The following is a 24,473-nucleotide window of genomic DNA, read 5'->3' as shown; positions in this document are numbered from 1 at the left end:
AAAACTAATTATTGTGTCTACCACCGGAAAACGACTCTTATAGACAAAACTTTGTTATCATATCATGCATCTGATTCTTGATAGTGAGATGGCCAAAGTGGACAGAAGAAAATTTGGTGGAATTGCTTTCTCATCCTCGAAAGTCCTACAACCGGTCGAAGTCACGCTACCAGAAAACCGAAGTCGTGGAAAATTGGTACCAATAATTGATGATGCACCCTCCTCATGTGCGTAGCACGTGCAGCCTCCAATAATTGATGCCGTCAACCGCCCTTGGAAACCATCTTCTTGAGGAGAAGTCGTTGCAGCTGAAAATATCCATCTACTCTGAGAATCCTCTAACCTTTGTGCTTGGAGAAAGAAGGATCAGCCCTGCACTGCGATGTCGTCGTGGATGTTAACATGCTTGGGATCTTTCGGACAGGCCTTAATCGGGAGCGTGAAGGATCAGATCAGCGACTATTTGATCCGACGGCTTCTGGAGGACCCCGGAGTCGTTGCAGGCTTGGGATGGCTCAGAGAGTCCATTGGGAGCTTGATGGATAATATCAGAGACTTTGCGAACCGAGGATTTTTCAAGGAGCTCGGAGTCAGAGATGACCTCGGCGAGCTGATGAATACTCTTACCAGGATTATGCGCATCATCGGCGAAGTCGAGAACATGTTGCTTAAAGATGAAGACACGAAAAAGCGATTGAAGGAATTGCTGAAGAAAGTGAAGGACACTGTTTATGACGCTGAGGACTTTCTTGACGAGATCCAGTTCCGGGTTCTAAAGCAACAGATCGAGCAACAAGGAGCTCAGAGGGATGGGGCAAGTAACCGATCATCTTCTTCTTCCGGTCTCCGTCCGAGGAAACAAAGAAGATTTTCTGAACTTGGCAGTCGCTTCGTCGGTAGAGAAGATGATGTGAATAGAGTGACGGAAATCCAGATGAAGTTAGATAAATATACTACTGACATCAAGGATCTCATTGGTAAATTAGATGATGATGAGAAAGAGATGATAAGGTTAGTAGTGTCCCGAAAAACCACTCCTACCTGGCCGATAGAAACTCAAGTTCAAGTATTCGGACGAGAGGAACAGCTGAATCAACTTGTGGGACTGTTGGTGCAATCTGCCGACGGATCCGGATCTAGCGACAGTGGCATCTCTACCTTAACTATTGTTGGGATCGGAGGGGTCGGAAAGACTACTCTTGCTCAGCAAGCCTACATCCACGAGAGGGTGCAGGACTATTTTCAGCTTAAGGTCTGGCTCTGTGTATCCGACAACTTCAACGTCGAGAGGCTTACCAAAGCGATCATAGAAAACTTAAACCAGAAAAACTGTGATCTCAACAACTTAGATACACTTCAAGAGGTTGTTAAGGAGAAGTTGACCTCAAAAAGGTTCCTGCTTGTCCTCGACGATGTGTGGAACGAGGACAGCATGAAATGGGAAATATTTTGTGCACCGTTGAGGTACGGAGAACCAGGAAGCAAGATTTTGGTTACAACTCGCTCTAAAAAGATTGCAGAAATTGTTGGCAATCCGATCCCTCTAGGAGGTCTGGATGAAGTCAGCTATTGGAAATTGTTCAAACAATGTGCATTTGGTTCCGAAGACGCCGGTGAATTTCCACAGCTAGAAGACATAGCAAAGCAGATCGCTTACAGGTTTAATGGATTGCCACTTGCGGCAAGGACGGTAGGCGGGTTGTTGAAGGCGCAGATGACTGAGGAGCACTGGAGACTCATCGCAGGGAGTGAAATATGGCAACTACTGCAATACGAAGAGGATGTCCTGCCAATCCTACAATTGAGCTATCATTTTCTTCCCTCACACCTTAAGAGGTGTTTTGTTTTCTGTTCCCTCTTCCTCAAAGATCATCTGTTTGATGAACGAGACTTGATCCGGCTTTGGATGGCAGAAGGCTACATTGCTCAAGACAACAATATGACGATGGAGGATGTAAGACGTCGCTACTTTCTTAGGTTAGTGAACAGGTCTTTCTTTCAGAAAGGTCCTATGGGATGGGAATATATGATGCATGACCTGATACATGATCTTGCTCAGTTTCTTTCAGAGGGGGAGTTTTGCAGGATCGATGATGATGACTCGAAAGAGATCCCTAGGACGACTCGTCATCTGTTAACAACAGTAATCAATGGAACTAAGTTAATGGAGTTCTCCCGTTATGAGAAATTGCGGACGCTCATGATCAATTATGAAAGTTATACGTATGGGTTTAGAGTGGCGGACTCTTTGTTGACTGGTGTCCAGATTGAAAGATTAAAAAACATTCGAGTGTTGATACTGCAGAGGTGTGGCTTGCGGGAGTTGCCTGAGACAATTGGTGACTTGATACACCTCCGCTACCTTGACATATCCTACAATTGTCAGATTTGGAGGTTGCCGGAGTCATTATGTGGTCTTTACAATTTGCAAGTATTGGATCTGTTTCAATGTCCACTACAGAGTTTTCCGGATGGCATAAGCAAGTTGATCAACTTGATGCATCTTAATGCAGCAGACGAAATAATTTCCAAGATAAATAATGTTGGGAAGCTGACTTCTCTTCAAGGATTGTCTTCATTCAAAGTACTCAAGGATCAGGGACATGAGGTTGCCCAATTAGGCAGTCTGAAACAGCTTCATGGACGACTTCAAATTACCAACCTCGAGAACGTTGAGAGTAAACAAGAAGCAAGCAAGGCTAATCTGAACAGCAAACAGTATCTTGAAAAACTGGTCTTAGAATGGACATCGGATGTTTCTTGCCTTAAAGCAAGAAACAAATAACCCTATTGCCCATTTTTGTTCCATCAATCTGCTAATTATGCTATCAATTAGTAAAAATCTAAAGAGTGATGGATGAAAAGAACATTAAGATGCTTCTTCAACAAATTGCACTAAACAACATTTATGGGAAAAACTAGTCATCTGGTTTAAGCATAGCAGAATCAAAAATACACATGAAATAGGCTTCAAGTTTATAAAAGCTTTCCACAATAAATAAAAGATTGCCCTGTATTTACATAATGACATATCAAGACCGATCAACTAGAACGTTGAAGATTATAGGGGAGCCGATCCCACTCGAAGGCGGATGCCATGACCGTCTCGCGATGGAGAAGCTTTCCACCACTCCTCGATGGACCGAGTGATTTCACAAAGACCGAACAATAAAATGATAGAAGAATACATAAAAAAATATTATTAATTAGGAGTAGTGAAAAAGAAAGATTTTATATGCATCATAATATAGATAGTAAATATGGAGATTTCCTTCAAACAAAATCCTCTTATTTTTTTCTTACTTTACAGTTTTACTTATAGTGTGTTTTATTTTTCTGCACAAACAATGGCTAATTAATTGACCACCAGTCTCATGAGTTCACTTTGGCTCTATAAGAATTCTTTTGCTCTGATTCAAAATGGGTTCAAAGGTGGTGTGAGGTGTGGCTTTTGTGCTTCTTCTGGAACTAAAGGGAGACTTGCCTCTCATTCTCCTACTTCATCCTATCATTATCCTTCTCTTTCTCTTACTATTTTTTATGAGCTACATTTGATATTTCTTATCTAAGTATATATGAGAAATTATAGTTAAATATACCTCCCTACTTGTTATTAGTCCTTGTTATTTATTAAGAATTATAAAAAATATATATAGAGGTTTTATGAGGTTATTAGTATTAGAAATATTTTTTTGATAGACTTGGACATTCCTTTTATTGTTTTATTAGTTATTGAATATGGTTTATTGATTTCATCCTTTTTACTTATGCGTGAAGCTCATCAATGAGATTAAAGAAAAACTTTGATTCAAAGTGAAAAGATTTGTTTCATCTTCTAGTAATCACTATTTTTTGTTTTGTCAGGGATTTCATAAAATGATTAAAATGGTATACTATAGTTATAGTTTGATGTTTTATGAAACTCAAGAATGCGATTTTTTTTATAAATGTTTTTAGATTTATGACACTTATAGCTTGTATTTTATTAAATTTAAGCTTATAATCCTTGTTGTTGTTATTATTGTTCTAATGGTCTCGTTATAGGATGCTCCTCTTTACTAAGCAGTTTTTGTTATTCATGATGGCATTGTTAACCAAACATTAGGTGAGATATCAAGACTAGGCTAAAATGATATGTCAGATATCTCATGGGTTGACAATTACAACTTAGACTTAAATAACTCATTTGTTCTGAGGAAGATGATAAAAGTGATGATGTGTTTGAAAATGGATTGACTGAAGAAAGGTAATATTGATCCTAATATTTATACTTTATTTGATGTTGTTAGTGAGCAAGCTAGTTTAAGTGAGAATATTATTATAATAATATTGAAGGAATGCTGGTTGAAAACAATGGTAGCCAAGATGATATTTTCTTGTTATATATCATGGTTTATTATAATGAAGATGATAATTTTGCTTCAAATGATCTTTTCATTGGTTAGGTATAAACCATATATATGATTTTTCTAATAAAATTGTGAAGGAGATCTTTCCAAAAATAAATTATGATTATTGTATGATTCATCTTTTAAAAAATACAATGACTGATGTACAAGAAAAAAAATACTATCTGGACTATTGTAAAGCCACTACCATATAGATACATGCAAAAATTATTTTAAAAAATAGTTTTTATTCCATATCTAAAGTTAAGAAGGAGAAATAAGCAACAATATTGTATATCATACTTATAACAAATGGATTTAAAAAATATAAATTCATTACTAAAGCATATTCATGACTTACCTATTACTTATATGATTAAAATGATAAGAAGAAAAATTATCAAATAGTTCTACATTTATTGTCAAGTAGCTCACGAATGAAAATATACTTTATCAAAATATACTTTATCAACTATCATATAAGTAAGTTGAAGAAGAAGGGACATGATAATTTTCCTCACACCCACAATAAATTACAAGTGTAGAGATCATATAGTAGCTTTGAGAAAACAAATTATTTGTCATTGTTTTGATATTTATAGAATTTTAGCTCTCATGCCATGGTTACTACTAGGTATAAAAATACTAATTCATTTTCATTTTATGAAAAAAATTATACAGTTGAAACATATAATAATACTTACAATGATAAAATATTTTCCACTAAAAGTAAATAACATCGGATATGATAAAAAGATGATTACAACTTATTACTTTAGAGAAACATGATTGTAACACCCCAATTAGTCATATTTTTCACTAAAAGTAAATAACATGGATATGATAAAAAGATGGTTACAACTTATTACTTTAGAGAAATATGATTGTAACACCCTAACTAGACATATATCAGAATAAAATTAAGATTAACTTATAAGAGTCCGACGAGTATATTACTATAAACTTTAGCTTATGTATTTTGACTAATTATTTAAGTAAAATAAAATTAATAAATTAGTTAACCTATTAGACCCAACAATGGTACAAGCTATAAGGGAAATAAAAGGTAAGAATCGGATCTATATATTTGGCAAGATAAATAAAAAATATTTATAGTACCGATAATATAGACATAATCATTGTTAATATAAATTTATATAAAAGTGAGTAACCATATATCTCTAGATAGGAATTTGGATTTCACTGAAATCAAACATTTAAAAGTTCAATTTTTTTTACCCTTTTCTTTTTCTTGGCTTATCTAAGTTGAAATCATAAAGATTTTTTTTACCAAAAATAACTTTAAATGCGTGGGATAAAGTTCACTAGGGTTTTGAATTTTTTTTTGATACATGAGTTATACTATTTTGAATAGGGTTATATTGCTGTCTAATAAAGGATCAGAAATAATGTAATCATATATAAAAAAAAACGGTGTATCTTATGCTTTTTCTTTTAAATCACGAAGAGCCATGGCAATACATTATCTAAGTACAAGGTTTTTGAGTCAAAGATTAAACAAAGCATTATTGGACCCAAAAATAAAAAAAATGAACAATTTCAACTTAAGTGGGATAAAAAACTGTCAATTCACATTTTAAATAAATAAAAAATAAAAAAAGAATCAATTCACTTAACTTATTATCAAAGTTTAAAGGTGATTCAAAAGAAAATTAGTAAAAAAAAAAAGACTTGATTTACCCTAATTTTAGATAGGATTTTTGAAATCAGTGTAATAGAGATCCTATTTTTGAAAAAACTTGTATAAAGTCATTGGAAAAGATTGTCGAAAGAAAATGAAACATTAACTGCCCCAAAAACCAATAATTTACTAATATCAATCTTAAATTGAATCAAATAATTTAAATTCTTAATTAAAATGAACAAAAAATTAGAAAAGTGGTTTAAATTCAATTCATAATCCATTCTCAATGATACGAGGTAAATCTAGGGTGATTTCTAAAAAAAGAATATTTTTTCTATATTGAACTCTTATAAGTGAATTCAATCATTTAAAAGGCTGAATTCATGCCTATCTTACTTTTCTTAGTTAATTTAAACTGAAATTAAAATATTTGTATATCAAAAATCATTTCAATTACATGAAACAAGTATCAGAAGTACATGAGAGAATTTGTGTAACCACAATTTTTTTTCATTTCTTAGCAAACAACAATATTTCTGTTTTTCACATTAAGCAAGCTGATAAAAACATTCACTTTTTTTTTCACAAACAAATGGCTGATATATTAGAAGGAATATTTTCGATATGTACTTTTCCTAAAAGTCTTTTTGTCATCATAAGCAATGCGTGTAATTCTAAATTAAGCATTGTTTGGAGAATATATCAAATCTTAAATTTTTAACCCTGTAATTTCATATTTTGACAAAAAAATATATAAAGTGCTCCAAAAAGCATTAGAAAGTGACTAGCATGAGATTGTGAAACACAAAAGTTATCCAGTTGACTTCGGAAAGATTCTTTACTAGAGACTTTATCAAGAGGGTTTTAGAAATATTCTTTATGGGACACTTTGGACTTCGAGAGAGTTTCTTTTAGAAAATTCTTAGTCGAGCGTACTTTGACAAGTATTAAAGACAAAGGCAAAAATATAAAGACAAAGATGAAGTCAACTTAATATTTACCTGATTTTTTTTCTAGTTTAACTACTATTTACCCGCGCCATTTTTGGGTTATGTTAATGTCAAAAGTATTTATATTTTATAGAAAAGGTGTTATGCTGAAAAGAGAAAACATGAGACAATTCGTGTGAGATAAGAAAACACAAGTTTTTTTTTAAGAACTTATCTAGTAATTTGTATTAAGAAATTTATATTCAAAGTTGAAACTTACATGTAAATCTTTTTTCTATATCCTAAAAAGCATTTATAGTGTACCATCTATTTTAGTAAATATTTATATTATTTTTAACTCTGCACAAATGCCAAATAGTATGATATATTAAACTATTATAATAAATATTTTATAAATAATTTTTATAAAGAGAACTTGAGAAGGATTCCTTATGGGGGTCTTTTTGTTGAGAAGACTTGCATCAAATTGACAAAATCGTGAAGATACGAAGAAAAAGACAAAATCGGACATGGAGAAAGAAAGGTTGCATCAAATTGATTCATGTTCAATTGATATATTTTTGTTTAGTTTAATTACTATTGACCCTGGTCATTTTTTTTGTATGGCTAGGTCAATATCAAGGATATTTTTATATTTTAAAAAAGAAGGAATATTATATGGAAAAAAAATGAGATATTTCTCAGGAGATAATAGAAAATAGAATTTTTTAAAAATTATTTAATAATTTATATTGATCCGTCTGAAGTTATAATTTGCATGTAAATCATTTTTCTACATCCTTAAAAAAGCATTTATAGTGTATCATCTATTTTAGTGGATATTTATTTTATTTTTGACTCTTAACCAACGTCAAATAGTATGACACAATAAATTATTATAATAAACATCAAAGAGATAATTTTCTACAAGTCAAGTTTCATTTCAACCAATAAAATTAATTCTTGTGTCTACGACCGGAAAACAACTCTTATAAGATTTCACAAGGAGACAAAACTTGTTCTCATATGGTGGAATTCCACGAAAGTAAATTGGTTTCGTGGAATTTGGTGAGATTATTAAAGTGGACAGAAGAAAATTTGGTGGAAATACTCGAACGTCCTATAGCTGGTTGAATACACACTTCCAGAACGTGGTGCAGAATTGGTTCAGATCAGTCAAACGAAGAAGTTGGGAGAGTTTCCGAGAAGAAGATATTTGGCCGTGCTGTGTGAGAGTGTTGTGGGTGGCGTTTGACCACGCTCCTCATGTACGTAGCAATAGGAGCCTCCGAATTGATGCTGCCAACCTCGCTTTCGAAGAAGACTTCTTCTTGAGGAGGAGAAGTCCTTGCCGCTGCAAATATCCATCTACTCTGAGAATCCTCTGCCCTTTGTGCTCGGAGAACAAGGATCAGCCCTGCACTGCGATGTCGTCGTGGATACTAGCAGGCTTGGGATCGCTCGGAGAGGCTTTCATCGGGAGCTTGATAGAAAAGATCAGCGACGATGCGATCCCGAGGTTGTCGGAGGTGTTCGGAGTCGGAGCTAAGCCCGGAGACGGAACTGACCTCCTCAAGCTGAAGACTACTCTTACCGGGACTAAGCACATCATCGGCAGAGTCGAGAACATGTGGATTAAAGACGAAGACACGAAAAAGCAATTGAAGGAATTGGTGATGGAACTGAAGGACACTGCTTATGACGCTGAGGACTTGCTTGACGAGATCCAGTTCCGGGTTCTGAAGAAACAGATGGAGCAACAAGGAGCTCAGGGTGATGAGGCAAGTAACCAATCTTCTTCTTCTTCTTCCGGTCTCTTTCCTTGGAAAAAGATGAAAATTTCGGTTCCTAAATTTACCAGTCGCTTCTTCGGTAGAGAAGATGATGTGAATAGAGTGAGGGAAATTCAGATGAAGTTAGATAAAATCACTACTTGCATCGAGGATCTCATTACTACATTAGATGCTGACGAGAAACAGATGATAACGTCAGTAGTGTCCCGAACCACCACTTCCTTTCCGATAGAAACTCAAGTATTCGGACGAGAGGAACAGCTGAATCACCTTCTGGGACTGTTGGTGCAATCTGCCGACGGATCCGGATCTAGCGACAGTGGCATCTCTACCTTAACTATTGTTGGGATCGGAGGGGTCGGAAAGACTACTCTTGCTCAGCAAGCCTACAACCACGAGAGGGTGAAGGACTATTTTCAGCATGAGGTCTGGGTCTGTGTATCAGACAACTTCAACGTGGAAAGGCTTACCAAAGAGATCATAGAATCCATAACCGAGAATAAGTGTGATCTCAGCAACCTTGATACACTTCAAGTGGTTCTTAAGAACTTGACCTCCAAAAGGTTCCTGCTTGTCCTCGACGATGTGTGGAACGAGGACAGTCTGAAATGGGAAAGATTTTGTGCACCATTGAGGTACGGAGAACCAGGAAGCAAGATTTTGGTTACAACTCGCTCTAAAAAGATTGCAGAAATGGTTGGCAATCCGATCCCTCTAGGAGGTCTGGATGAAGCCAGCTATTGTTCAAGAAATGTGCATTTGGTTCCGAAGACGCCGGTGAATTTCCACATCTAGAAGCCATAGCAAAGAAGATCGCAGGCAGGTTGAAGGGGTTGCCACTTGCGGCAAAGACGGTAGGCGGGTTGTTGAAGGCGCAGATGAACGAGAAGCACTGGAGAAACATCGCAGGGAGTGAAATTTGGCAACTACCGCAAGACGAAGAGGGTCTCCTGCCAGTCCTGCAATTGAGCTATCGATATCTTCCCCCACACCTTAAGCGGTGCTTTGTTTTTTGTTCCTTGTTCCCCGAAGATTGTCGGTTTTATGAACGAGACTTGATCCAGCTTTGGATGGCAGAAGGCTACGTTGCTCAAGACAATATGAAAGACAATATGACGCTGGAAGCTATAGGAAGCAGTTACTTCCGTGAGTTAGTGAACAGATCTTTCTTTCAGGAAGCTCCTCGGGGATCCGCATATGTGATGCATGATCTGATACACGATCTAGCTCAGTTTATTTCAGAGGGGGAGTTTTGCAGGATCGATGATGATGAGTCGAAAGAGATCCCTAGGACGACTCGTCATCTGTTAGCAACAATAACCAATGGAACTAAGTTAATGGGGTTCTCCTGTTATGATAAATTGCGGACCCTCATGATCAATTACAAAAGTCATTGGTATGGCTTTGGAGTCAAGGGCTCTTTGTTCCCTCGGTTTGAAAGATTAAAAAATATTCGAGTGTTGATATTGCAGAGCTGCGGCTTGCGGGAGTTGCCTGAGATAATTTGTGGCTCGATACACCTCCGCTACCTTGACATATCCCACAATCGTTACATTAGGAGGCTGCCAAAGTCATTATGTGGTCTTTACAATTTACAAGTACTGGATCTACAGGGCTGTGAACTACAGAGTTTCCCGCACGGCATGAGCAAGTTGATCAACTTGATGCATCTTAATGCGGAAGACGAAATAATTTCCGATATAAATGATGTTGGGAAGCTGACTTCTCTTCAAGGATTATCTTCGTTCAAAGTACTCAAGGATCAGGGACGCAAGGTTGCCCAACTAGGCGGTCTGAAACAGCTTCATGGACAACTTCGAATTTCCAACCTTGAAAACGTTGAGAGTAAACAAGAAGCAAGCAAGGCTAATCTGAACAACAAGCAGTACCTTGATGCACTTGCCTTAGAATGGACATCGGATGATGGCTCCAGTTTAGACGGCAATGAATTAGTTGTGTCGGAGGAGGTACTTGAAGGTCTCCAACCACATCAGGCTCTCCAACGTTTGATGATCGTAGGGTACATTGGTGTCACATCACCCAGTTGGCTGCAGGCACAATTGTTAGCGAACCTGATGACTCTTGGTTTGGAAAATTGCAAAGCATGGAAGGATCTTTCTTGTATTGGACAGCTACCGAATCTCAAGAACCTTTACGTGGGGGGAATGCCTGCAGTGAAACATATAAGTCATGAATTAAGTACAGAGAGCAAGTTCTTGCCTAATCTGGAAAGGCTAGTGCTGATGGACGTGGCATTGGAGGAACTCCCGAGTCTTGGACAACTGCCGAGTCTCAAGGTTCTTCGCATCGAGAGAATGCCGGCAGTGAAGAAGGTGGGCTATGGATTCTTTGGTTCTAGAGACCAAGACAAGTGTTTTCCTAGCTTGGAGAAGCTCAAGTTCAGGGACATGAGAGAATTGGAAGAGTGGTCTTGGGCTGATGGTCGAGAGCTGTTTCCCTGCTTGCGAAAACTTCAAATTGTACAATGCCCGAGGCTTAAGAGGATGCCTCCCCTCCCTCCTTCACTTCAATCACTGTCATTATGTCAAGTCGGGTTGACAGAAGTTTCAAGATTATGGGAAGAAATCGATAGAAGTAGCAGCGTTATGACCGTTTCAGAATTGAAAATATATTGCCTTGAAGAGGTCGAGATGGAGGACATCCCAGAATGTGAGGGACTCCCTTGTCTTGGACAACTGCCGAGTCTCAAGGTTCTTCGCATCGAGAGAATGCCAGCAGTGAAGAATTTGGGAGATGGATTCTTTGGTTCTAGAGACCAAGGCAAGTGTTTTCCTAGCTTGGAGGAGCTCACGTTCATCGACATGCCAAAATGGGAAGAGTGGTCTTGGGCTGATGGCCGACAGATGTTTCCCTGCTTGCGAAAACTTCAAATTGTACAATGCCCGTGGCTTAAGAGGACGCCTCCCCTCCCTGCGTCACTTCAAGTACTGTCGTTATGTCAAGTCGGGTTGACAGAAGTTCCAAGATTACTGGAAGAAATCGATGGAAGTAGCATCGGTATGACTGTTTCAGAATTGAAAATATATAGTCTTCAAGTGGTTGAGCTGGAGGACATCCCAGAATGTGAGGAACTCCCTTGTCTTGGACAACTGCCGAGTCTCGAGGTTCTTCGCATCGAGAGAATGCCAGCAATGAAGAAGGTGGGCGATGGATTCTTCGGTTCTAGAGACCAAGGCAAGTGTTTTCCTAGCTTGGAGGAGCTCACGTTCAGGGATATGCCAGAATGGGAAGAGTGGTCTTGGGCTGATGACCGACAGCTGTTTCCTTGCTTGCGAGAACTTGAAATTATACAGTGCCCGCGGCTTAAGAGGTTGCCTCCCCTCCCTCCTCCACTTGAAACATTAGAAATAGATGAAGTCGGATTGACAGAACTGCCAGGGTTATGGGAAGGAATCCATGGAGGCGGCAATTGCATAACTGCTTCTCTTTCAACATTGAGAATACGTAAATGTCCAAATCTAAGAAATCTGGTAGAAGGGTTGCTATCGCACAGCTTACCAAATATCCGTGACATTGAGATAGCGGAATGTGCGGAACTCGTGTGGCTGCCGGTGAAGGAGTTTAAAGAACTCACCTCCCTTGCGAAATTGTCAATCCGCAGTTGCCCGAAGCTCTTGAGCATGACGCGAGATGGGGACAATGACATCCTCCTTCCACCCTCAATCAAGGAACTAGTTCTGTCTGACTGTGGGAATCTGGGAAAATTGCTACCGGGCTGCCTGCACAACCTGACCTCACTCACTCGATTGGAAATAGGCGACTGCCGGTGCATAGAGTCTCTTCCAGCAACGTCGCTGCTTCACCTGAAACGGCTTAAATATCTGAAATTTTGGAAATGTGGTGAGCTGAGATCAAAAGACGAGTTGTTGCTGAATGAAGGGAATGAGCAAGTGGCGGGTTCGTCGGTAACTGAATTATGCATCGACGACACAGCCCTGTTCAAACTATCGCTCTTAAGAAGGATACTTCCATCCGTCCGTGTTCTCACAATCTCAAACTTTCCTCGAGCGACGATGTCTGATGAGGAGGAGCAGTTGTTGCGAAGCCTCACAGCTCTCAGATGGCTAGAATTCAAGGATTGCAAGAATCTACGATCGCTACCGACACAGTTGCATGCCTTTCCCTCCCTCTGTCTTCTAACAATAATTGGATGTCCGGAGATTCAGGCGCTACCTGAGAAGGGGCTACCGACGTCCCTCAGGAAACTACGTTTCGGAGGCTGCCATGCGATGCTGACGGAGCGGCTGGAGAAGCACTTGGCCGAGATGAAGAGCTCGGGTCGATTTTTGGCTCTTGACCAATTGGCGATACGTGAAGGTACATCACATCCAACCATTGCTTCTCCGCATCGATACCATTGGTTTTTCGTTGTTTTCGGATGGTTTTCCTTCCTAGTATTTGAGACCACTCTGTAATAGCTAGATTTTTTATCCAAGAACATAAAACTAAATACAAGACTTAGTAAGGGTTTAATTGTAAAAGGCACAATTTATTTCACTATATTTATGTTTTTTATGACTAGTTATTGGCAATTCTTTATACTATAATGATTTATGATCTGATATATGATTTTAGTTGTATTACGCTTTTATTGTGAAAATATATGTAAATATATGTTGCTTTTAAGAAAAAGTATGAGAAGCATTTTATTTAGCATTTAAAATACATATAAAGTTTAAGTTTTGTAAATTATATGTGTATGAAAAATTGATATTTATGTATATTTTAGAACGCAGGCATTGAATGTTTACAAAATTCTTATGTTTTAAAAAAATACTTAATTATGATAAATTTTGTCTGTATGAGAGTTACAATGTTTTCTTTGCTCATATAATTTTTTTTAATTTTCAGATAAAAGGAGTAGTTCTGGATATCATTTGAAGAACTATTTAAGAGGATTGTACCTTTAACAGTATTGTACATTTAGATTACTTTTTATATGTGCTATTTGGATCTGAATGCTATGAACTTTTATGTGCTATTTGGATTTGAATGTTATGAATTTTTAAGGAGTTATCGAATTTTTTGTATGTGTTGTGAGTGGATTGATTATATATTGAAATATGTAATAAATTTTATATGAAAATTATTTGTTTATATATTTTTTATCTTATATTTCTATAGGCAAATATATATATATATATATAGAGACATTCGATTGATTAATGTATCATGCACAAGTGATAGAACTCATGTTGAAGTTCATATATATCATTATAAATATTTATTTTATTTTTAAGACAGGATGTAGAAATTATTGAAAATTAGATGTTTTGGTATGGTCTGTCGTCAATTTTAAGTTTCTGTATCTATCTTTTGTCCAATAAATGCTTTAACTAGGGAAACCATTATTATTCTAATTATAGAATAATTGTCATAAAACTTAAGTAGGTTTTCATAAGAATTTGTCTTTTGTTCTTAGGAATCAGATTCTTTATTAATGTGGTACATTTCAGAACACGCAACATGATTTTAAGCTATCTCTAAGCATGTAATTGATCAATTGATTATGAAGTTGATACTATAACACTGTTTCAGTTGACACAATAGAACTTTTCAATGAACATAATATATCATGTCAAAAATCATAATGAAATTATCATCTGCATTGTGAGAGGAGGTAGCATGCTGACGTAACTTATCTCATGGTCATTTTATGGAGATTTAGGAGCATCTTGTCAATCTCATTTACCTCTTTTTTGTTTCTTGAGATGGATTTTGCATCTAAACTCACCTCTTAAAGTCATACCACATGGGGCTGGCAACTCTTTTTTGTTTTAGCAGACATCTCTACAAATAAAGCGACTTACTTGTGGTTTGACGCAAAAAAGAAGTAAGGATGATCATAAAGTACTTACCATATTAATTATAACTTACAAGTCATGGAGCATATGCTTGTATGGTAGAAAATATTTTTTAGAATACAAAAATAACAGAAAGAAGCAAAAAAAAAAAAACATTGACCCTTAGATTATGCATTGGCACGAGCTACATGTACTAAATCACCCTTAATTAGGTGATTTGCATCTTGTCCATAAAGTATATGAGATCTACCCACCAATCTTTCAATTATTTGAACTTGTTCACTAATCATAAAATGCCAAGAACCAAACTGACACCAAATAGTCCACTTCTTTGTTCTAAAACTACAATTTATTAGTTAAAATGGAGAGTTAGCAAAAGAGCTCTATAGAACATTGCATAAAAAATTAATTAGCTGAGAGAGCTACTCTTCTCTCTAAATAATATATATTTCTATATAATATAACATATGTGGTCGGCCAATTAATAGTCTCATTCCTTTTTCTATATACATACGTTATAAAAAAGAAATTAAGACACCTAAAGATATGTCAAATATCTTCAACTAGATTTCTTATCATCCAAGAGGTAAGAATAATTTTGCATAAGATCCACACGCATACATACGAGTCTGACTTCACCTAAATCATCTTGATTTCGTTCTAAACAACAACCGATAAATCACTGTTGACAATAATAATCTCACGATAAAAAAACACTCTTCTTTTTCAACATACATGCACCAAGGTACACTAATATCATTTTTTAAAATAAATTTTATATCTCCATTGTCGATGACAATTAAGTCTAAAAAAACTAGTATTGTAACTAAGACTTTAAACTTGAATCCGAAGATAGTGGTATTAATTTTATGTAGTGATACTATCTTAATTTGTTAATAACGTTTAATAAATGTAGATCGGAAAGCTTTTTAGGATATGATAATTTTTTTATGGTATTAGCAATCTATAGAAATTTGAAACTAAATCATAATGTACAAAATATTGAAATAACTTTAATAATGTTGGGTGATGGTGAATCGTACTCGTCGAGTCGGACGTGGGCTTTGATCATGGTGAACATGAGTGTCGACATCATGTTTCCAGATGACCACAATATTCTGCACCGTGGTTTATAAAGGAACGACAGCTTGGTGTGGACATTTTGAGAATATTTAAATGCACCTGATGCTATAGAACCGAAGGCCAACGCCTCTTTATTGCAAAACAAGTGACCATCCTTGAGTTATCAACTCACGAAGAATTGGTCAACAGATTATAAAAGAAAAGATCTGAGGCTCGCATTTAAGTCTACACCATAACAGGGAGCCAGTTCTCCTTTTCATGGTAGAAAGAAGGCCTGCTGCAACCATCCAACCACCACCACAACATCCATAGTAGAAAAAGATGAGGTTAGATATTTTAATTGTAGGAAAACTAATCATGTTTCCTCGAGTTGCTCGTCGAGGATGAGTACGCTATCATTATTAGCATCCTGTTGATCACAATCTAAAAGACTACCCGTGGAGATCTCACATCAGTAATAGCTTGGAGAATAACCAGGAAAATAAGATTGAGCTTTTGCTCTAACTCATCAAGATGCTCAAGCTTTGGGAACAATTATGCAATGTATAATAGTAATTCGACACACTTTTCTATTCCACCATACTTTGCATTTAAGTTGCACAAAGTTTTTCTATATCTTGCGTTTTGAGCACATAACAAATATTTTGCCTATACCATTTACTCTATATAAAAAAAACATAACATGAACATAACAATTGATTTCAGAAAAATGTTGTTTACAAGACGTGTTTATATTGCTTTCTAACATGAAAAAAAATAATTTTTATGATACATGAGTTATACTATTTTGAATAGGGTTATATTGCTTTCTAATAAAGGACCAGAAATAATGTTAACCCTGTAAAAAAAAAAAATCAGTCTAATTCAAGTTTTCTTTAAAAATCATCAAGATTTCTTGGATATCAATGTAAAGTACAAGGTTTTTGAGTGAAAACAAGTAAACAAACCATTATTTGACCAAAAAAAAAAAAAACAATTTCAACCTTAAGTGGGATCAAATAATTGTCAATTCACATTTTAAATAAATAAAAAATAAAAAAAAATTGATCAAAATTCACTTAACTGATTCTCAAAGTTTAAAGGTGATTGGAGGGTGAGTTATACTATCTTGAGTTAGTATAACCATGTGGAAAATCAGTGTAGTTGAGACCCTATTTTTAAAAAAAATCATCAAGCGTTTTTTGATAAAAATATTATCTAAAGTACTTCAAAAAGCATTAGAAAGTGATCAATACGAGATGATAGGAATCAACATGAAAACCTAGAGAATTTCTTATCCAATAATTTATATTAAAAAAATATATTCATCCCTCCCAAGTTTAAACTTGCATGTAAATCATTTTTCTACATCCTAAAAAGTATTTAGAGTGTATCATCTATTTTAGTGATCATTTATTTTATTTTCAACTCTATAGAAACACCAAATAGTATCATATATTAAATTATTATAATAAATATTTTATAGATTGTTTTTGTAAAGTGGACTTCAAAAGGATTCCTTGTGGGGTCTTCTCGTAGGGTTTGCACCTAGAGATATAGAGAAGGCGAAGATTAAGATATAAAGAAAAAGATAAAATTGACTTAATAAGGTTCGGAGAAAGAGAGATATCGATAAATTGATTCATCAACAAGAGAAGAGAGAGAAAAAAAAGAATCCATTCACTTTGAACTGATTTTTGGGTTTTTGTTTTAACCACTATTGACTAAACCATTTTCTTTATAGGACTAGGTCAATATCAAAGGTATTTTCATATTTTATAAAAGAATAGATAGTACATGGGTAAAAAGAAATATGATACACTTGGTATGAGATAATGAAAAATATTTTTTTTAAGAGAAATATGATATACTTAGTGTAATTTACCTGCAAATCGTTTTATTACATCCTAAAAAGGTATTCATTCAGAGTGTATCATCTATTTTAGTGAATATTTATTTTATTTTCGCACCTACACCAAATAGTAAGAAGACACATTAAATTATCATAATAAACGTCAAATAGATAATTTTCCATAAGTTGAGTTTAATTTCAGCAAATAAAAATAATTATTGTGTCTACGATCGGAAAACTTTGTTACCATATCCTTTCTCATCCTCGAAAGTCCTACAACTGGTCGAACTCATGCTCCCAGAAAACGAAAGTGGTGGAAAATTGGTTCCAATAATTGATGCTGCACCCTCCTCATGTGCGTAGCACGTGCAGACTCCAATAATTGATGCCGCCAACCGCCCTGTCGAAGGCTTCTTCTCGAGGAGGAGAAGTCGTTGCAGCTGAAAATATCCATCTACTCTGAGAATCCTCTAACCTTTGTGCTTGGAGAAAGAAGGATCAACCCTGCACTGCGATGTCGTCGTGGATATTAGCAGGCTTGGGATCGCTCGGATCGTCCTTCATCGGGAGCTTGATGGGTAAGATCAGCGACTATGTGATCGAAAGAGTTTTGGAGGATCCCGGAGTCGCTGACCTCCACGAGCTGAGGAACACTCTTTCCGGGACTGAGCGCATCATCGGCAGAGTCGAGAACATGTGGATTAAAGATGAAGACAAGAAAAAGCGATTGAAGGAATTGCTGATGAAACTGAAGGACACTGTTTATGACGCTGACGACTTGCTTGATGAGATCCAGTTCCGGGTTCTGAAGCAACAGATCGAGCAACAAGGAGCTCAGGGGTATGAGGCAAGTAACCAATCATCTTCTTCTTCTCGTCTCCCTACGAGGAAAAAAAGAAAAATTTATGAACGTGTCGGTCGCTTCTTCGGTAGAGAAGATGATGATGTGATTAGAGTGAGGAAAATTCAGACGAATTTAGATAAATATACTACTGACATCGAGCATTTCATTGGTAAATTAGATGCTGATGAGAAACAGATGATAACGTCAGTAGTGCCTCGAACCACCACTTCCTTTCCGATAGAAACTCAAGTATTCGGACGAGACGAACAGCTGAATCACCTTCTGGAACAGTTGATGAAATCTGCCGATGGATCCGGATCCAGCAACAGTAGCATCTCTACCTTGACTATTGTTGGGATCGGCGGGGTCGGAAAGACGACTCTTGCTCAGCAAGCCTACAACCACGAGAGGGGGAAGGACTATTTTCATCCTAAGGTCTGGCTCTGTGTATCCGACGACTTCAACGTGGAGAGGCTTACCAAAGAGATCATAGAATCCTTAACCCGGAATAAGTGCGATCTAAACAACTTTGATACACTTCAAGTGGTTGTTAAGGAGGAGTTGACCTCAAAAAGGTTCCTGCTTGTCCTCGACGATGTGTGGAACGAGGACAGCCTGAAATGGGAAAGATTTTGTGCACCATTGAGGTACGGAGTACCAGGAAGCAAGATTTTGGTTACAACTCGCTCTGAAAAGATTGCAGAAATGGTTGGCAATCGGATCCATCTAGGAGGTCTGGATGAAGCCAGCTATTGGAAATTGTTCAAAAAATGTGCATTTGGTTCCGAAGACGCCGGTGAATTTCCACAGCTAGAAGCCATAGCAAAGAAGATCGTTGGCAGGTTGAAGGGGTTGCCACTTGCGGCAAGGACGGTAGGCGGGTTGTTGAAGGCGGAGATGAATGAGGAGGCCTGGAGAATCATCGCAGGGAATGAAATATGGCAACTACCGCAAAACGAAGAGGGTGTCCTGCCAGTCCTACAACTGAGCTATCAATGTCTTCCCTCACACCTTAAGCGATGTTTTGTTTTTTGTTCCATGTTCCCCAAAGATTATCCGTTTAATAAACGGGAATTGAGCTGGCTTTGGATGGCAGAAGGCTACGTTGCTCAAGACAACAATATGACGACGGAGGATACAGGAAGCCGCTACTTCCTTGAATTAGTGAATAGGTCTTTCTTTCAGGAAGCTCCTTGGGGATCACAATATGTGATGCATGACCTCATACACGATCTTGCTCAATTTATTTCAGAGGGAGAGTTTTGCAGGATCAATGATGAGTCGAAAGAGATCCCTAATACGACTCGTCATCTATCAGCAACATTAACCGATGGAACTAAGTTAATGGAGCTCTCTTGTTATGATAAATTACGGACCCTCATGATTAATTCCAAGAATTTTTGGTTTGGCTTTCGAGTCGAGAGCCCTTTGTTCATTCAGTTTGAAAAATTAAAAAACATTCGAGTGTTGAAATTGCACGGGTGTGGCTTGCGGGAGTTGCCTGAGACAATTGGTGAATTGATACACCTCCGCTACCTTGACATATCCTACAACTGTCAGATTTGTAGACTGTCGGAGTCACTATGTGGTCTTTACAATTTGCGAGTACTGGATCTGCAGGGCTGTGAACTACAGAGTTTCCCGCACGGCATGAGCAAGTTGATCAACTTGATGCATCTTAACGCAGCAGACGAAATAATTTCCAAGATAAATAATGTTGGGAAGCTGGCTTCTCTTCGAGGATTGTCTTCATTCAAAGTACTCAAGGATCAGGGACACGAGGTTGCCCAATTAGGCAGTCTGCAACAACTTCATGGACCACTTCGAATTACCAACCTCGAGAACGTTGAGAGTAAACAAGAAGCAAGCAAGGCTAATCTGAACAACAAAGAGTACCTTGATGAACTAGTCTTAGAATGGACAAAGAGTACCTTGGACGGCAATGAATTAGTTGTGTCGGAGGAGGTACTCGAAGGTCTCCAACCACATCAGGCTCTCAAACGTTTGACGATCAGAGGGTACAATGGTGTCAGATCACCCAGTTGGCTGCAGGCACAATTGTTAGTGCATCTGGGAACTCTTAGATTGATAAACTGCAAAGCATGGAAGGATCTTTCATGTATTGGACAGCTACCGAATCTGAAGAACCTTTACGTGGAGGGAATGCCAGCAGTGAAACAAATAAGTCATGAATTAAGTACAGAGAGCAAGTTCTTGCCTAATCTGGAAAGGCTAGTGCTGGAGGACATGATGGCACTGGAGGAACTCCCTTGTCTTGGTCAACTGCCGGGTCTCATGGTTCTTCACATCGAGGGAATGCCAGCAGTGAAGAAGGTGGGTGATGGATTTTTTGGTTCTAGAGACGAAAGCAAGTGTTTTCCTAGCTTGGAGGAGCTCACGTTCAGGGACATGCCACAATGGGAAGAGTGGTCTTGGGCTGATGATCGACAGTTGTTTCCCTGCTTGCGAAATCTTGAAATTGGAAGTTGCCCGAGGCTTAAGAGGATGCCTCCCCTCCCTACTTCAGTTGAGTCACTATCATTATGTGAAGTCGGGTTGACAGAAGTTCCAAGATTGTGGGAAGAAATCGATGGAAGTAGCAGCAGTATGATCGTTTCAGAATTGAAAATATATAGTCTTGAAGTGATAAATCTGGTGGACATCCCAGAATGTGAGGAACTCCCTTGTCTTGGTCAACTGCCGGGTCTCAAGGTTCTTCACATCGAGGGAATGCCAGCAGTGAAGAAGGTGGGTGATGGATTTTTTGGTTCTAGAGACGAAAGCAAGTGTTTTCCTAGCTTGGAGGAGCTCACGTTCAGGGACATGCCACAATGGGAAGAGTGGTCTTGGGCTGATGGCCGACAGCTGTTTCCCTGCTTGCGAAAACTTCAAATTGAAAGATGCCCGAGGCTTAAGAGGATGCCTCCCCTCCCTCCTCCACTTCAAACATTAAATTTACATGAAGTCGGATTGACAGAACTGCCAGGGTTATGGGAAGGAATCCATGGAGGCGGCAGTTGCATAACTGCTTCTCTTTCAACATTGACAATACGTAAATGTCCAAATCTAAGAAATCTGGAAGAAGGGTTGCTATCGCACAGCTTACCAAATATCAGTGACATTGAGATAGCGGAATGTGCGGAACTCGTGTGGCTGCCGGTGAAGGAGTTTAAAGAACTCACCTCCCTTGCGAAATTGTCAATCCGCAGTTGCCCGAAGCTCTTGAGCATGACGCGAGATGGGGACAATGACATCCTCCTTCCACCCTCAATCAAGGAACTAGTTCTGTCTGACTGTGGGAATCTGGGAAAATTGCTACTGGGCTGCCTGCACAACTTGACCTCACTCACTCGATTGGAAATAGGCGACTGCCGGTGCATAGAGTCTCTTCCAGCAACGTCGCTGCTTCACCTGAAACGACTTGAATATCTGAAGATTTGGAAATGTGGTGAGCTGAGATCGAAAGACGAGTTGTTGCTGAATGAAGGGAATGAGCGAGTGGAGGGTTCATCGGTAACCGAATTATGCATCGACGATACAGCCCTGTTCAAACTTTCGCTCTTAAGAAGGATACTTCCATCCGTCCGTGTTCTCACAATCTCAAACTTTCCTCGAGCGACGATGTCTGATGAGGAGGAGCAGTTGTTGCGAAGCCTCACAGCTCTCAGATCGCTAGAATTCAAGGATTGCAAGAATCTACAATCGCTGCCGACAGAGTTGCATGCCCTTCCCTCCCTCCGGCTTTTAAAAATAATTAGATGTCCGAAGATTCAGGTGCTACCTGAGAAGGGGCTACCGACGTCTCTTCCAGCTGGAAAAGCACTTGGCCGAGATGAAGAGCTCGGGTTGATTTTTGGCTGTTGATCCATTGGAGATACGTGAAGGTACATCACATCCAACCATTGGTTTTTCGTTGTTTTCGGATGGTTTTCCTTCCTAGTCTGTGAGACCACTCGGTAATAGCTAGATTTTTATCCAAGAACATAAAACTAAACACAAGACTTAGTAAGGGTTTAATTGTAAAAGGTACAATTTATTTCATTATATTTATGTTTTTTATGGCTAGTTAATGGCAATTCTTTATACTATAATGATTTATGATCTGATATATGATTTTAGTTGTATTACGCTTTTATTGTGAAAATATATGTAAATATATGTTGCTTTTAAGAAAAAGTATGAGAAGCATTTTATTTAGCATTTAAAATACATATAAAGTTTAAGTTTTGTAAATTATATGTGTATGAAAAATTGATATTTATGTATATTTTAGAACGCAGGCATTGAATGTTTACAAAATTCTTATGTTTTAAAAAAATACTTAATTATGATAAATTTTGTCTGTATGAGAGTAACAATGTTTTCTTTGCTCATATAATTTTTTTTAATTTTCAGATAAAAGGAGTAGTTCTGGATATCATTTGAAGAACTATTTAAGAGGATTGTACCTTTAACAGTATTGTACATTTAGATTACTTTTTATATGTGCTATTTGGATCTGAATGCTATGAACTTTTATGTGCTATTTGGATTTGAATGTTATGAATTTTTAAGGAGTTATCGAATTTTTTGTATGTGTTGTGAGTGGATTGATTATATATTGAAATATGTAATAAATTTTATATGAAAATTATTTGTTTATATTTTTTTATCTTATATTTCTATAGGCAAATATATATATATATATATATATATATATATATATATTGAGACATTCGATTGATTAATGTATCATGCACAAGTGATAGAACTCATGTTGAAGTTCATATATATCATTATAAATATTTATTTTATTTTTAAGACAGGATGTAGAAATTATTGAAAATTAGATGTTTTGGTATGGTCTGTCGTCAATTTTAAGTTTCTGTATCTATCTTTTGTCCAATAAATGCTTTAACTAGGGAAACCATTATTATTCTAATTATAGAATAATTGTCATAAAACTTAAGTAGGTTTTCATAAGAATTTGTCTTTTGTTCTTAGGAATCAGATTCTTTATTAATGTGGTACATTTCAGAACACGCAACATGATTTTAAGCTATCTCTAAGCATGTAATTGATCAATTGATTATGAAGTTGATACTATAACACTGTTTCAGTTGACACAATAGAACTTTTCAATGAACATAATATATCATGTCAAAAATCATAATGAAATTATCATCTGCATTGTGAGAGGAGGTAGCATGCTGACGTAACTTATCTCATGGTCATTTTATGGAGATTTAGGAGCATCTTGTCAATCTCATTTACCTCTTTTTTGTTTCTTGAGATGGATTTTGCATCTAAACTCACCTCTTAAAGTCATACCACATGGGGCTGGCAACTCTTTTTTGTTTTAGCAGACATCTCTACAAATAAAGCGACTTACTTGTGGTTTGACGCAAAAAAGAAGTAAGGATGATCATAAAGTACTTACCATATTAATTATAACTTACAAGTCATGGAGCATATGCTTGTATGGTAGAAAATATTTTTTAGAATACAAAAATAACAGAAAGAAGCAAAAAAAAAAAAACATTGACCCTTAGATTATGCATTGGCACGAGCTACATGTACTAAATCACCCTTAATTAGGTGATTCGCATCTTGTCCATAAAGTATATGAGATCTACCCACCAATCTTTCAATTATTTGAACTTGTTCACTAATCATAAAATGCCAAGAACCAAACTGACACCAAATAGTCCACTTCTTTGTTCTAAAACTACAATTTATTAGTTAAAATGGAGAGTTAGCAAAAGAGCTCTATAGAACATTGCATAAAAAATTAATTAGCTGAGAGAACTACTCTTCTCTCTAAATAATATATATTTCTATATAATATAACATATGTGGTCGGTCAATTAGTAGTCTCATTCCTTTTTCTATATACATACATTATAAAAAAAAAATCAAGACATATAAGGATATATCAAATATCTTCTAAATTTCTTATCATCCAAGAGGTAAGAATAATTTTGCATAACATGCACACGCATACATTGGAGTCTGACTTTTCGTCTTAAACAACAACCGATAAATCACTGTTGACAATAATAATCTCACTATAAAAAACACTCTTCTTTTTCAACATACATGCACCAAGGTACACTAATATCATTTTTTAAAATAAATTTTATATCTTCATTGTCG

At 36.9% G+C, this 24,473-nt stretch overlaps 3 protein-coding genes across 4 annotated transcripts; all 3 read left to right on the top strand.

The window, feature by feature from the left end:
• Positions 1-122: 122 nt before the first annotated feature.
• Positions 123-2,806, top strand: LOC135633384 (putative disease resistance RPP13-like protein 1). Of its 2 annotated transcripts, XM_065142775.1 has the most exons (2): positions 132-1,977; positions 2,060-2,455. In XM_065142775.1, the coding sequence occupies exons 1-2, from the start codon at positions 383-385 to the stop codon at positions 2,136-2,138; spliced, it is 1,674 nt and encodes a 557-aa protein (XP_064998847.1). In that variant the 5' UTR covers positions 132-382; the 3' UTR covers positions 2,139-2,455. The 2 variants fall into 2 exon arrangements, with proteins under 2 accessions (XP_064998845.1, XP_064998847.1); XM_065142773.1 differs by having other exon boundaries at positions 123-2,806.
• A 5,463-nt stretch (positions 2,807-8,269) lies between these two features.
• LOC108952084 (putative disease resistance RPP13-like protein 1) lies at positions 8,270-13,873 on the top strand. Its single transcript, XM_065141853.1, is given in 3 exon segments — positions 8,270-9,494; positions 9,497-13,093; positions 13,628-13,873. Coding segments are annotated over 3 exon segments (4,761 nt in total). The 5' UTR covers positions 8,270-8,389; the 3' UTR covers positions 13,687-13,873.
• A 3,838-nt stretch (positions 13,874-17,711) lies between these two features.
• Positions 17,712-22,912, top strand: LOC135634172 (putative disease resistance RPP13-like protein 1). The gene is made up of 2 exons (XM_065144447.1): positions 17,712-22,222; positions 22,734-22,912. The coding sequence occupies exon 1, from the start codon at positions 18,009-18,011 to the stop codon at positions 22,200-22,202; it is 4,194 nt and encodes a 1,397-aa protein (XP_065000519.1). The 5' UTR covers positions 17,712-18,008; the 3' UTR covers positions 22,203-22,222; positions 22,734-22,912.
• The last annotated feature ends 1,561 nt before the right edge of the window (positions 22,913-24,473 follow it).

The sequence above is a fragment of the Musa acuminata genome, chromosome BXJ3-3 (assembly GCF_036884655.1).
Source record: "Musa acuminata AAA Group cultivar baxijiao chromosome BXJ3-3, Cavendish_Baxijiao_AAA, whole genome shotgun sequence".
Classification (NCBI taxonomy): Eukaryota; Viridiplantae; Streptophyta; class Magnoliopsida; order Zingiberales; family Musaceae; genus Musa; species Musa acuminata.
The sequence above is the reverse complement of the archived record's forward strand: the minus strand, read 5'-3'. Positions and strand labels throughout refer to the sequence as shown.